General features: G+C 49.1%; 1 protein-coding gene across 1 annotated transcript in view; it reads right to left on the bottom strand.

Annotated features, from left to right (window-relative positions):
* Positions 1-13589, bottom strand: part of BCAS2 (BCAS2 pre-mRNA processing factor) — a 90243-nt gene that overhangs the window by 47848 nt on the left and 28806 nt on the right. The window contains exon 3 of the mRNA XM_086923289.1: positions 10184-10254. Within this exon, the coding sequence (XP_086779415.1) occupies positions 10184-10254 (71 nt within the window). The remainder of the gene's footprint in view (positions 1-10183; positions 10255-13589) is intronic.

The following is a 13589-nucleotide window of genomic DNA, read 5'->3' as shown; positions in this document are numbered from 1 at the left end:
CTCGCTCCGGTGTCTCTGAGAGCTTCCACTCTATGGCCATTAATGGTCACCCACTGTCTATATTTACTAGTGTTACTAGGCAGAGGGGGTGGAGGGACCATTTGCATGTCTCCTAGCGAGACCAGGGACATTTCTGCGGGACCCCTCCCACCATGGACAACCATCTCCTCCCCTCCCAGGGCTACACTCACCAACTGATGGGGGATGCACGCGGCGGTGCATTCGAATCCTTTTTGGGACACTGGGGGTCATAAAACCGGTGTCCCACCTGCCCACAACCGTAGCAGGTTAGGGGGCCCCTATGAACAGGTTCACCCGTCGGGCCCCTGGCTTCTTCTCAGGGGGAGGCTGGGAACCTTTCCCTTGGTTCCCTTGGGGATTACTTTGGGGCCCTTTCTGAGACTCCTTCTGTTTACCCTTGTCCCCCCCCACTCTTCTGCTGGGGACCCTGCCCACCTTTGGCTGAGTCTCCCACTGGACCCTTGTGGACCCTGGTACTGACCCAGCGGTCCGCCTCCTCAGCAAGTTTTCTAGGGTTAGATATCTTGCTATCAATAAGGTGCTGGCGCAGCTCTGGAAAACAGTTATGAGACAAATGCTCCCAAGCAAACAAATCATAAAGAGCTTCATAACTTTCCACTTTGCTGCCCTTTACCCAACCATCCATGGCTCTGCAAAAATAAGACACATATTCAACCCACGTCGTACCAGGCAACTTCTTACATTCTCTAAAAGCTTGTCTGTACTTCTCGGGGGTTAGGCCATACCGCAACAGTAAAGCATCTTTCATATGAGTATACGACATCCTATCCTCAACAGGCATGTCTAACAGGGTATCTCTTCCCTCATTCACAAAGCGACCCCACAACCCCGCTCCCCAATTCTTCTCAGGGACCTGGTGGGCCAACAATGCTAACTCATATGCTTTAAACCACTGACCAATATCTTCGTTCCTATGATAATCTTTTATCACATCTTTGGGAAAGTAAAACTTACTTTCTGCAGACCCAGATGGGATGCTGCCACCAGAGGGATTCAATTCTAACTTCTTAGCTTGGATGTCCAACTCCCTCAACTTGGTATCACGCTCCAAAGCTAACTTCTCTCTTTCAAAATCTAACCTTTTGGTCTCCAAATCAGCTTCTCTTCTACCTCTTGCATTTTCTAACTCCAACTGCTCATTTATCTTTAGCCTTGCCATTTCCATGTTGTATGCACGCTCCTTCGCCCTTTCTTCTCGTTCTTCAGGGGAAAGACCTTTGGAGGAAACACTGCTTCCGGGAGAGGACTCGGGCCCATTCGCTGGCGCCTCCTCATCCCCTTCCACTGGCGGTACCACCACCGGATCAGTGGGATCTCTGGATTCCAACCAGGCCTCCAAAGCTTTGAGATATTCCTCCTTCAATGTGATGCCTTTGGTAGGAACTTTAAACTGCTTGCAGAAGGATTTCAGTTTCTTCAAGCCGTAGTCGTTTATCTTCGCTCTGTCGAATTCCTCCTCAACAACAACAGGGGTACTGACTCCGTTGTCACTCATGGTCAAAACTGGCAGTGTTCAAAAAAATCAAACTTCAGAAAAGCGGAGAACCAAAAATAGGATCCTTCCAAATTAGATTGTGACTGCGTTATGGTCTGCTTTCACTATGTAGCGCACACTAATCACTGCACATGGGTCATAAATGCAAGGTCCAAATCCTCACCCCTGCATCCAATGTTAGAACCGGCTGTCTCTAGTTGGCAGAGGAATACACTTCTGACAAATAGGGACACACCTTTTCTAGTCAGGGCAAGGGGATCACACCCTTCGATAACCCCTGCTCACCCCCTTGGTAGCTTGGCAGAGCAGACAGGCTTATCTCAGAGGCTGGGTGTTAAGCATTTATGACCACATACAGTAATAAAGTGAATACACTACAAATGGACACCACACCGTAGTATTATAAAAATAGGTATTTTTATATAAGGCTTAGCACAAGACCAAATAACGACAAAAATGTACACAATCTTAATAAATACTCTGGGAAGGGAAAACGGATAGTTCAAAGGTAGTTTCTTCTTCAGCACAAAGTCTTTAGTATCAAAGCAAATCTTCTTCTTGGAAACACAGTTCTTAGCAACAGGGTAACCCACACGGGGGCTACACGACGTCGAGGCAAAGTTAATCCAAAGGTTCGGCGTCGACCGCGAGGAGCGCTACGTCGAGCCCGGAGTCACACGGACCCCCAACAACACAGTACCTTTGGAAAATGAAGCACACGATGATCAGCGGCGTCGAGCAACCCGGCGTCGCGTCTTCGGTGTCGATCAGGCCTCAGCAGGCGGCGGCGATGATGCGGTTGCACAGAGTGAGCAGCGCTCACTGCGTCGAGAGGGCACGAGGGCGATGCGATCAGCAGCGGTGCAGACACGAGGTCCCTTGGAGCTGGAGCCGAACTCACTACTCACTGGCGTTGCTGCTGGCGTCGATCGGGCCCGGCGGCCGGCGTCGAGGAAGCGGGACACTTGAGCCGTCACTCACGGTGTCGAGCTGGATTCGGCGACGTCCGTCGGCGTCGAGGTTGCTGGCTCTTTCAGAGGTGCTGGATTCACAGGTCCCAGCAAATAGCACTTTAAGCAGATGAAGTCCTTTAGCCCTGTGACTTCAGCAGGAGACTGGCACTCTTCCAGCCCTTGGAGATTTTCTTAGCAAGCGTGAGAGTACACACACTGTTCCTCTCTCCTGGTTCCTTGGCAAAAATAAAGAAGCACTGCAGGATTCCCCCCAGCAAACAGCACACTGGCAGAAGAGGTAGGCAAGTCCTCAGATCAGCAGGCCTCTTGTCCTTGGTTACAGGGTTCCTTGTCAGAAGTGATCTAAATTCTTGGTTCAGGGGTCCTTCTCTTATACCCCTTTTCGGCTTTGATCCCTTTGTCCATGCAGGGGAATTTCCCAACATCCTGGGTCTGTTGTGGGTGGAGCCAGGCAGAAGCACCTGGCCTATTCATTGCGCAGGGCTGGGTCCTCAGACGCCCAGCAGGAGGTGGAGCCAGCATTGACACTGGCAGGAGCAGAGCTATCGGCCTCCTGCCAGGAGGTGGGGCTAGGATCGTCCATGGCAGGCACAGAGCCATCAGCAGCTTGGCAGGAGGTGGAGCCAGCATTGTATCAGGCAGGGCAGGCTATCAGCAACTACTCTCCCCCTACTCTCAATGCAAATGTCCCACTCATCCCATACTGACTCATCCAGACCTGTGGAGCCACCCAGCTCCTGTCACACACACGCAAGACCAGCAGAAGCCAGATATGGTTAGACAAGAAAATAGACACTTTCTAAAAGTGCTGTTTTCAAACCCAGAGTCCAAAAACCATCCACACCAACGGATGCGTAATCAAACCCTGAGTTCAGGGCTACCAAACTCGACATTGCACCATGCTCCCCGAGCCAGCTAGGATCATAGCGCTAATAATCCCGGCGGCCCATTCTACCCAACAGAGAGCAGGCTACCTCGCAATAGTGAAGAACGAAGATGGCGGTAATTCACTATTAGGACCTGCCAACTTGGTCAGGCGTGTCCTACCTTATACTTACAATGCACCCTGCCCGTGGGCCTACCATAGGGGTGACTAACATGAAGTCAAGGGAAGGTTTGAGGGGCTGGCAAGTAGGTGTACTTGCGCAGCCTGTGTGACAGCACTAGGCTGCCCGTGGGTCTCGCAATGACCGACCCGTAGACATTCTTTTACGAGGCCGCTCCTGTGGGTGGCACAACACGTGCTGCAAGCCCACGAGCGGCATTCGTATTTACAAGCCCCGGCACTCCTGGTGCACTAGACTAGGGACTGACAGTAAACCAAATAGGCCAAACATGGATACAATAGATACATCAATTTAACATAGGGAGCACTTGCGCTGTGGCACTGATCAGCAGTGGCACAGCGCCCAAAGCATATACCAGCAAAACATCGTAAAACAGTGGAGGCAACAGAAAAAATGCAGGAGAGACTCAAGCCAATGATGTCAGGTCTAACACAGATGTTGAGAGGAGGTATGTAATAATGCACGGTGAGCTGGATGGCAGAGATGTGTGCCTGTTGAATGTATATGCCCCAAACATTGATGACGGGAAATTCTAAATAGCCCAAGAGAGTTTACTGCTTCTATACGTGGGGATACTGTTAATATGGGCAGGCGATTTTAACTGTGTTCTAGACGGCGACATAGACAGACCTCCCTCCTAGACTACACACTAATTTAAATATGACCACCGGCTTGCAGGAAGTAATGAGTTGCCTGCGCTTTGTTGATACCTGGTGGGAATGGCACCCTCTCAAACAGGGACTCACTTGCTGTGCGGCATCGCATAGGGTCGCCAACAGACTAGATTGTTTTCTGTTATCGGATGAGTCTGTGGAGGCAGGGACACAGATGTGCCTGCTGGGGCGTTTCCTGTCAGACCAACCTAAGTCTTACTAGACTGGGGACCACGCCTATACGGCCACAGGTCACACTATGGCATCTTCGCCCAGAAGTGCTCTGAGACTTACCCTTTCGAGAGGAGCTTTGAGCAGATGTGGCCGGTTACTTTGATATAAAGTGGACAAGCGCAAATAGAATAGATACAGAATGAGATGCACCTAAAGTGGTAAACCGGGGACACTGTCCCTCTAAAATTGGCAGGTCGAGGCGGATACTAGAGAGGGACTAAGTAAGAAAATGAGTTGGTATTGGTGCAACATGGAGAACAGAGGCCGGGAGCTCGGGGGGACTCTTATAGGCGCAAAGCAGAGTCAGCAAGATATGGGACAGGCAAGCCTGACACACAAGACGGGAGTACTGCCAGTTGTTTCATAGAGAAGGTGATATGTCGGGGAGATTTCTGGTGAGGCTGCTTAAATGGGAACGGCCCTCCTCTCTGATACGTTCGCTGGAACGTCCCGATGGCACTATCACCAGTACAGTCGGAAATCAATGCTGTGATGTGTAGTCCTCTATCGGCGATCTACCAAGAGCACTCTGGAATAGGCCGACTTGCTGATGGAGGATTCCTTCCAGATGTGCCCCTACCCCGCCTCACTAAAGAACAAGCAGCAAGTCTAGATGTGGGCATTAGCCTGGAGGACCTACAGGAAACTGTGCAAATCCCCGGGCCCAGATGGGCTACCGGTTGAGTTCTACCAGGCATACTCCGACCGCTTGCTCCCACACCTTCTGAAAACTCTGCAGGAAGCTAAACGAAAGGGCGCACTGCCCCAAATCCATGAGGGAGGCACAGATAGTTACACTCCCAAAACCGGGTAAAGACACAAGGGACCCAGGCTCCTATAGAAGAGATGAATGTTGACATTAAACTCCTTGCTAAAGTTCTTGCGGCACGTCTTGGCAGGGTGGTAACCTCGCTGGTGCAAGAGGATCACAGTGGATTCATGCTAAGGAGAAGAACACCTATGAATATACAGCGCCTCTCCCATGGATTACATTCCGTAGCAGATAGTGCTATGCGAGCTCTAGTAATTGCCTTAGACATTTGAAAGGCATTTGACACCTTACAGTGGGAATATCTTTGGGAAATCTTGTGGAGAATGGGGCTGGGCAGAGAATTTAGGTCTTGGATTAAGCTGCTCTACCACCAACCGAGTGCTCGGGCCCGAAGTGAGGAATGATATCGAAAGCCTTTACTAGTGAAAGGGGCATAAGACAGGAATGTCCACTGTTGCCGCTCTTGTTTGCACTGGAGATGGAACTACTGGCAATTAGGTTATGAAGCGACATGCATCAGTGAGGTATACCTGTAGCTAGCCATATACTTGTAATTTCATTATACGCAGACGGCGTGCTCTTGTATGTTCTGCACCAGGAAGAGGCAATCCTGGTGCTTCTGAGCATCTTCGCCTTTTTTGGATCATCGTCAGGCCTGCACCTGAACGGACAAAAAAAAAAATTTCCCCACTCCCGGCTCTGGCGACGGAGGTGTCATCAAACCTCTCAGAAGTTGGATTTCAATGGTTGAGCAGTCACTTTTGATACCTCGGTATACAGGTGGCACAATATAAATTGAATGTATGTAAAGTAATTGATGACCTCAGAGTCTGTGAAATTCTGGAATAAACTTCCTCTCAGCCATTGGCAGGGTAGTTATGGCGACGCTCCTGAGATGCTGCTATGCGCTCCAAAATTTATTCTGTACAATACCAAAAGCCATCTTTGACACGCTGAACGGTCCTTTAGTGTGGGCTGAAGGGAGCAGCAGAGGCAAACTTGACATCCTTAAACCTGATACATAATCAGAAGGCCTGGGACTCCCAGATTTTAGGCTTAACTATCTGGCAGGACTTTTGCAATACGCAGCACATTGCTGCGCAGAGGGCTGGAACAGGGAGAAAGAACTGCTGGCGGATCGGAATAACAGTATGACACTCCAAGGCTACCTTATGATGGGCTCTCGCACTCCTGAAGACTGCCCCCACATAGCCCGGCAGGTGGCAACAGCATGGGAACAGGCAGTCACCCTGATTTTCCGGAGTGCCCCATATGCCAGAGCACTTCCCCTGTAATGGATGCGAGGATTTTCCCACAGAAAGGTGGGAAGCGGACTTACCCACCCAACTTACAGAGGACGAGAGCATTTGCACAGGTCTGCGAGATAGCCAGTAATGCCAGATTTAAAAACATGCTCAATTTTATTATTTACATTGCGCATATCTGATGCCCCAGCGATTGGCATTTTTCATTCCTGGCAGATCCACAGCCTGTCCCAGGTGCGGCACTGATTCGGCTGTGTTCATCCATATGTTCTGGAGCTGCCTCTGCCTCCAAGTGTGAGACAGGCGATAGGTGAAGGTGCATTGTTGCTTGTTGAAGCCTCCCTTAAACATTGCCTACTGGGAGTACTTCCAGTGCCCAAAAAAGGGGCACGTATGAGATATAAATTTTCGATTCTAGGCCAGATTGTCGCAAAACGCAGAATCGAAATTCACTGGACCCATAATACACCCTCCGATACAGATAAATGGAGGGCAGATATGCAGAAATGAGGCGTAGCAGAGGAAATTCACCTAAAAATGGTACGTAGGGATGAGAATGCAGATGGATCTGTCGGTCGCGTTCGATCACAACATCTTAATTAACAGTGTCGAACAGGCGGGCATACGAGAGCCTACATACAACTGGATTAAATCTTTTCTCGCAGGCAGAACTCAAGCAGTACGACTTGGCGCTTTCACTGCCCCCAAGCTTGCCACCACATGTGGGATTCCAGACGGCTCGTCCCTGTCCCCACTATTGTTCAATCTTTATCTCAGGCCCCTCATTCACTCATTAAAAAATAGAAAGATAACCATTTTCAATTATGCTGATGACCTTCAGCTCGTCTTCCCATTGGATTCCCCCGATTCTGCCGTTGAATTTCAAACTATTATGCTTCACATTCAGCGCTGGATGGATCTTAGCCACTTGAAACTTAACCCGGGCAAGACAGAATTAGTGTTGCCTGGGAAGAGTGAGATCTTCTGGGGCCCGCACTGCTGGCCGACCGAACTAGGATCCCCCCCCACTCCCTCCCCTCTGTGAAAAGCCTAGGGGTCACCATAAATGCAGATCTCTCGCTTAGAGGACAAGTGGGAGCAGTGGTCTCCACCAGCTTTTTCCAACTGCGTAAAATTAGGAAGATCGCCTATTTGCTGACCCACTCAGCCCTCACACAGGTTGTGATAGCTCTGGTTCTTTTGCGTCTTGATGTCTCAAATTCTATTTACCTCGGCCTGCCATTGTTTCTACTCAAACGCCTACAAATAGTACAGAACCAGGCTACAAGATTAATCTACAAACAGCCTAAATGGCAATCTGCCAGACCCGGGCTGTTAAAACTCCACTGGCTACCTATGGCCCAACGTACAGCTTTTAAGACAGGGTGCTTAACCTTTAAGGCCTTGTAGTGCAGAAGCCCCAAATTCATCAGCAGCATGATCGTAAAGCATGTCCCTCGTCGCAACCTACGGTCAGCTCATCTTCATCTACTAACTACCCTGGCTATCAAACTCAAACGGCAGGGAGGGTGTAGGTTCTCCTACCTTGCCCCTAAATTCTGGAACTCATTACCACTGGCAATCAGGAGCGGCGACAACCTGTTGGGGTTCAGAAAGGCTCTTAACACCTGGTTATTTGAGCAAGCCTATGCATAGTTTGAACTGCGGCGACACTACCCAAGATTAGCGCCATGAAACCTCCTGGTGACCGTGCACTCTAGAAGTTTCTGTTAACATAATAACATAACATAATGCAGAGAGAGATCTGGATGAGTGGAAGCATATGCTAGAAGCCCTCCATTGAGTGGCTAACTAATCTTCTGACGGGGAGGATACGGCTGGGACACCAGATAGCGTGCCACCCGTACAAATGTTCTCACTTGGAGTGCCTGACGCCCATGTCGTAGAAGACAGCCTACCTTTAACATATGAAGATGCCGAACCCAGTCGCTGCCGCCCCCCCTTTTTTCTGTTTTTGTCTCACATCTTTCTTTTCTCTTCTTCTATAAGAAGTTGGAGTGCTGTTACTGTTTATTATACTTGAAATAAAATGGTTGCGCGCACAAATCAGAGATGGATAGACTCCCGAATACTGTCACAAGTTCTCCGAGCGTCCAAGTGAAAGTAACGGTTAACGGACAGCATCTGAGATACAGTTTGATAAAGAAGATGTCATCTATTCTTGAAGACTTTATACAGCATAGCATTGTCAGCATACTTGTAAAGGTCAACACCATAAAGTTTTCAGTGATGTTGAGGATCAGGCTTAGAGGTTACATGAGCAGATTACATAAAGTGGGCGCTAGAATGTATTTACTAATGGGAGTAACAGTTTTATAACCATTTACAAAGTACTAACCCTTTCCTATTAGACAACTTCCAAATTCTTGTGTTCATCTGTTTGTCCTTTAACTGAAGCAGTAAGCAAGGATCCATAACCCAATCTATATAGGATTACAGACTAATTTTCAATGGTGAAAATAAGACCATTTATCTTTTTATAAGGCATCCTGCGCTGTTCCAATTTTTCTGTGCTTTTATACAGGCAAGACATGTGGCAGATAGAAAGTCTCTTGGCAGTGCCCATGTAACAACCAGCTGCTCATTTCAATGTTTTGGTAGGCTGGTCATTTTTCTGGTGCAGGAGATCCATGTTACAAACCTACATTGCTTCTTTACGAAAAAATAAAAGTGCATACTACCTCAATGTGGTCTCTACATGTTTATACAGTTACACCAGTGAAGCGCTAGATCCCGACTGGTGCTGGAGTATTTCAAAGGTGGTATTCTTTTAGAATGAGTGACTACCATCTCCATGAGATTAACTGATGGCAGCAATTTAGGATAGTGTGGCTCAAGCATTTTTAATTGAAGCACCCCTCGCAGGTATTTTGTCACAGAAATTGAATTGTGCTTTATAAGGCTGTGGTAGCCAGAATTACTTGTCTTCCCTCTATCTGCATGTTTCCCACTGGCTCATTCGATCTCCCTCTCCCGCTGGATTTCACTGTGATGCCAAAGTGACATTGAATTATAATCCACAGGAAAAACCTTTGATTACAAATGACTGAAATAGAACCAGTTCTAGCAGGTCAATGTTGTTTTGTCCAGAAAGCAATGCTTTGTAAGAAGTGTGGGTTAGAAACATGTCCAGGAACAAAACCTCCTATCCTCATACCTCACCATCCACAGAAATACTAGTGCTCCCTGCCTATTCCCCCCTTATCTTGTGCTGTGCATTAACAAGGAACCGTATATCTGGAACCCACTAAAAATGGAAGGTGGCTTGGAGAAATGGACATTCTACTTATTGCAAGGGTTAAATGTTCACATTTAGTTAGAGGTTTTATTCCACAATATCCTTCAAGAGCAACCCTTGACTGTTCACCTCGGTACCACAAGACAGAAAGCCTAAAAAGGAGGTTTTTAGCCTTTCCCTGAGCTCATAGGCACATCTGGTTTACTCACTTCCAGGGTCAATGGTCATACTTAATACAAGGATTGCCTAACTGTCCCGAGTTGTGCAGGTCATAGAGAACTGACCTGCCATTATAGAACAACGATAGACACGTACATTTGTTATTTCTAGACTTATGCTTCTGGACAGCTTTATAACTTTCCACAGGTCAAGGGTGGCCATTCATAAAGAAATATTGGCGCACATCAGCGAACGTGACTTACCTTTTCATGCTGAGAAGTTCTAGAGGCTGTCGAGCTGCCAGTCTTTCAAATTCATTCCTCATGATTGTGGTCTGAAAGTACACAAAATGGCAATGTGTGCTATTTAAAAAGCACAATTGTAGTCTGGAAGCATGTCTGGTTAGGCATTTTTAAAGTTAAGTAAACAGGACATGGCAATAACAAACGTGCTTTAAAAGCAACATCTACCCTCAAGTTTTCCTCATTTAAAAAATAACAAAATAAAATAAATCGATAACTACTGATAAGGAAAGTCAGAAATGCACATCCCACAACAAAAATATAAAATGCACTCCGATAAAATCACCAGTCAGAGATAGAATAAGTAATGAAAACGTAGATGCTTTTGATTTTATGTTTATCTTGCTGCTTGGCAAGCATTGCTAAAGAGAAAGACTGAGATTTTACATAGAAAGTATGAAAAGTGTAACTTCTGGGATAGGCGGAACTTCTCTTTTTGGCTAACCCAGCAATTAGAAGACCAACAGGCATGTTATGTTATAAATGTATACAGCGCATGAATACCAAACTGTGTCTTGGCGCTAACAGTCTAGAAGCGAGCTGGAGCACTATTCATTGAACAGCCAGGTCTTAATGGCTTTCCTGAAAGATGTCAGAGACGGGAGACTTCTGATGGTAATGGGGAGGGTGTTCCAGAGCTTCGTAGCACCAACTGTGAAGCTTCTGCAGCTCCAATTAGACTTATAAAATCTGAGAGAGTATCAGTTTCGCCCCTTCTGACCGAAGGCATCTGTTTGGACCGGTACCGTGTAGTGCCTTATATGTGATACACAAGGCCTTGAACTAAATATGACTCTTGACTGGCAGCCAGTGCAAACTATGAATGTGCTTTCCCACTAATTGAAATTTGGGGATCCCCAGAAGGAGCCTTGCATACGCATTCTGGATCATCTGAAGCTTATGTAGCTGCTTCTCGGGTATACCGAGATATTGCTAGTTACAATATTCCATTTGGAAAGGACTAAAGTAGTAACTACAGTTTTCCTGCTTTCTGCTGGCATCAAAGGTAAGATTTTCTTAATCGCTTTGTGTTAGATTTGGGGTCTCTAGTTGGCACAGGTAGGTACTTGTGACAAATAGGGACCCTTGCCTCTAGTCAGGATAAGGGGATTACACTCTTAAAATTACCCCTGCTCACCCCCTTGGTAGCTTGGCATGAGCAGACAGGCTTATCTCAGAGGCAGTGTGTAAAGCGTTTGTGACCACATACAGTAACCCAGTGACAACACTACAGATCAATCAATCAATCATCGTATTTATATAGCGCACTACTTACCCAGAGGGTCTCAAGGCGCTGGGGGGGGGGGGGGGGGGGGGGGGGGGGGGGGGATCTGCTACTGCTCGAACAACCAGGTCTTGAGTTGCTTCCTGAAGGCGAGGTGGTCCTGGGTCAGGCGGAGGTGGGTGGGGAGGGAGTTGCATGTCTTGGCAGCGAGGTAGGAGAAGGACCGTCCCCCTGTGGTGGCTCTACGGATGCGGGGGACGGCGGCGAGGGCGTGGCTGGTCGAACGAAGCTGGCGTTTGGGAGCGTAGAAGTTGAGGCGGCTGTTGAGGTATCCTGGGCCTTGGCTGTGTAGGGCTTTGTGTGCGTGGGTGAGGAGACGGAAGGTGATTCTCTTGTTGACCGGGAGCCAATGCAGATCTCTCAGGTGTCCGGAGATGTGGCTGCGACGGGGGATGTCCAGGAGGAGTCGTGCTGAGGCGTTCTGGATCCGCTGGAGTCTCTTCTGGAGTTTGGCGGTGGTTCCGGCGTAGAGGGTGTTGCCGTAGTCCAGACGGCTGGTGACGAGGGCCTGGGTGACCGTCTTCCTGGTCTCGGTGGGGATCCACCGGAAGATCTTACGTAGCATGCGCAGGATGTTGAAGCACGACGAGGAGACGGCGTTGACTTGTCTGGTCATGGAGAGGGAGGAGTCCAGGATGAAGCCCAGGTTGCGTGCGTTGTCTGTTGGTTTGGGTGCGCTGCCTAGGGCGGGGGGCCACCAGGAGTCGTCCCAAGCGGCGGGTGAGGATCCCAGGATGAGGACTTCCGTCTTGTCTGAGTTCAGTTTCAGGCGGCTGTTCTTCATCCATTTGGCTACCTCTTTCATCCCTTCGTGAAGGTTGGCTCTGGCGGTGGCGGGGTCGTTGGTAAGGGAGAGGATCAGCTGGGTGTCGTCGGCGTAGGAGATGATGTTGAGGTTGTGCTGGCGTGCGATGTCTGCGAGGGGGCTCATGTAGATGTTGAAGAGGGTTGGACTGAGCGAGGAGCCTTGAGGGACGCCGCAGATGACTTTGGTGGCTTCAGATCTGAACGGGGGGAGGCGGACTCTGTGTCCTTCCAGCGAGGAAGGAGATGATCCACTCCAGTGCCTTCTCCTGGACTCCGACGTTGCTGAGGCGTTGTACTAGGGTACGATGGCAGACAGTGTTGAAGGCCGCGGAGAGGTCGAGGAGGATGAGGGCCGCTGTTTCTCCGTTGTCGAGCAGCGCTCGGATGTCATCGGTGACTGCGATCAGGGCGGTTTCGGTGCTGTGGTTGGCCCGGAAGCCAGACTGCAAGGGGTCGAGGGATCCGTTCGTCTCGAGGAAGGCGGCCAGCTGCTTGTTGACGGTCTTCTCAATGACTTTTGCAGGAAACGGGAGCAGCGAGATGGGGCGGTAGTTCTTGAGGTCGGTGGGGTCAGCCGATGGCTTCTTGAGTAGAGCGCTGAGTTCGGCGTGCTTCCAGCTCTCCGGGAAGGTAGCGGTGTCGAAGGAGGTGTTGATGATGTCCCGCAGGTGGGGTGCGAGGATAGCGTCGGCCTTGTTGAAGACGTGGTGAGGGCAGGGGTCGGTCGGAGATCCGGAGTGGTAGGAGTTCATCGTGCGGACGGTGTCTTCGGTGCTGATCGGAGTCCAGGCGCGGAGGGTGGTGGTGGGGGGCGGTGGTTCGGTCGTGGTGTTCGTCGGTTGAGTGCTGAAGCTGTTGTGTATGTCCGCGATCTTGTTGTGGAAGTAGGAGGCGAGGGAGTTGCAGAGGTCTTGCGACACGACACAAGGTTTTATATAAAAAAATAAGTATACTTTATATAGAGTTACCACAAGACCAAAACAACAAAAATACACAATACTGTTACTTTAGGATGGTAGATTTAGCTTAGTTTAGTTCAGTTCTTAAGGTGCAACACTTTGCGTCAATGTACCTTATGGCGTGTTGCGCTTCCACGACAAGCAATGGCGCAGCGAAGGAAATGCGGCAAAGTTCAAGTACAAAGAAATAAAGACGTGAAGATTTTCCAGATGCTGCACGCTTCTCCGGGGATGCAGGAACTTCTCAGTTCGATGCATGGACTGCAGTGGCGACACCCTTGCTCAGCGATATGACGGCAACAGCTTCAGCTGCGAC

This window comes from Lissotriton vulgaris, chromosome 5 (assembly GCF_964263255.1).
Source record: "Lissotriton vulgaris chromosome 5, aLisVul1.2, whole genome shotgun sequence".
NCBI classification, from domain to species: domain Eukaryota; kingdom Metazoa; phylum Chordata; class Amphibia; order Caudata; family Salamandridae; genus Lissotriton; species Lissotriton vulgaris.
The sequence above is the reverse complement of the archived record's forward strand: the minus strand, read 5'-3'. Positions and strand labels throughout refer to the sequence as shown.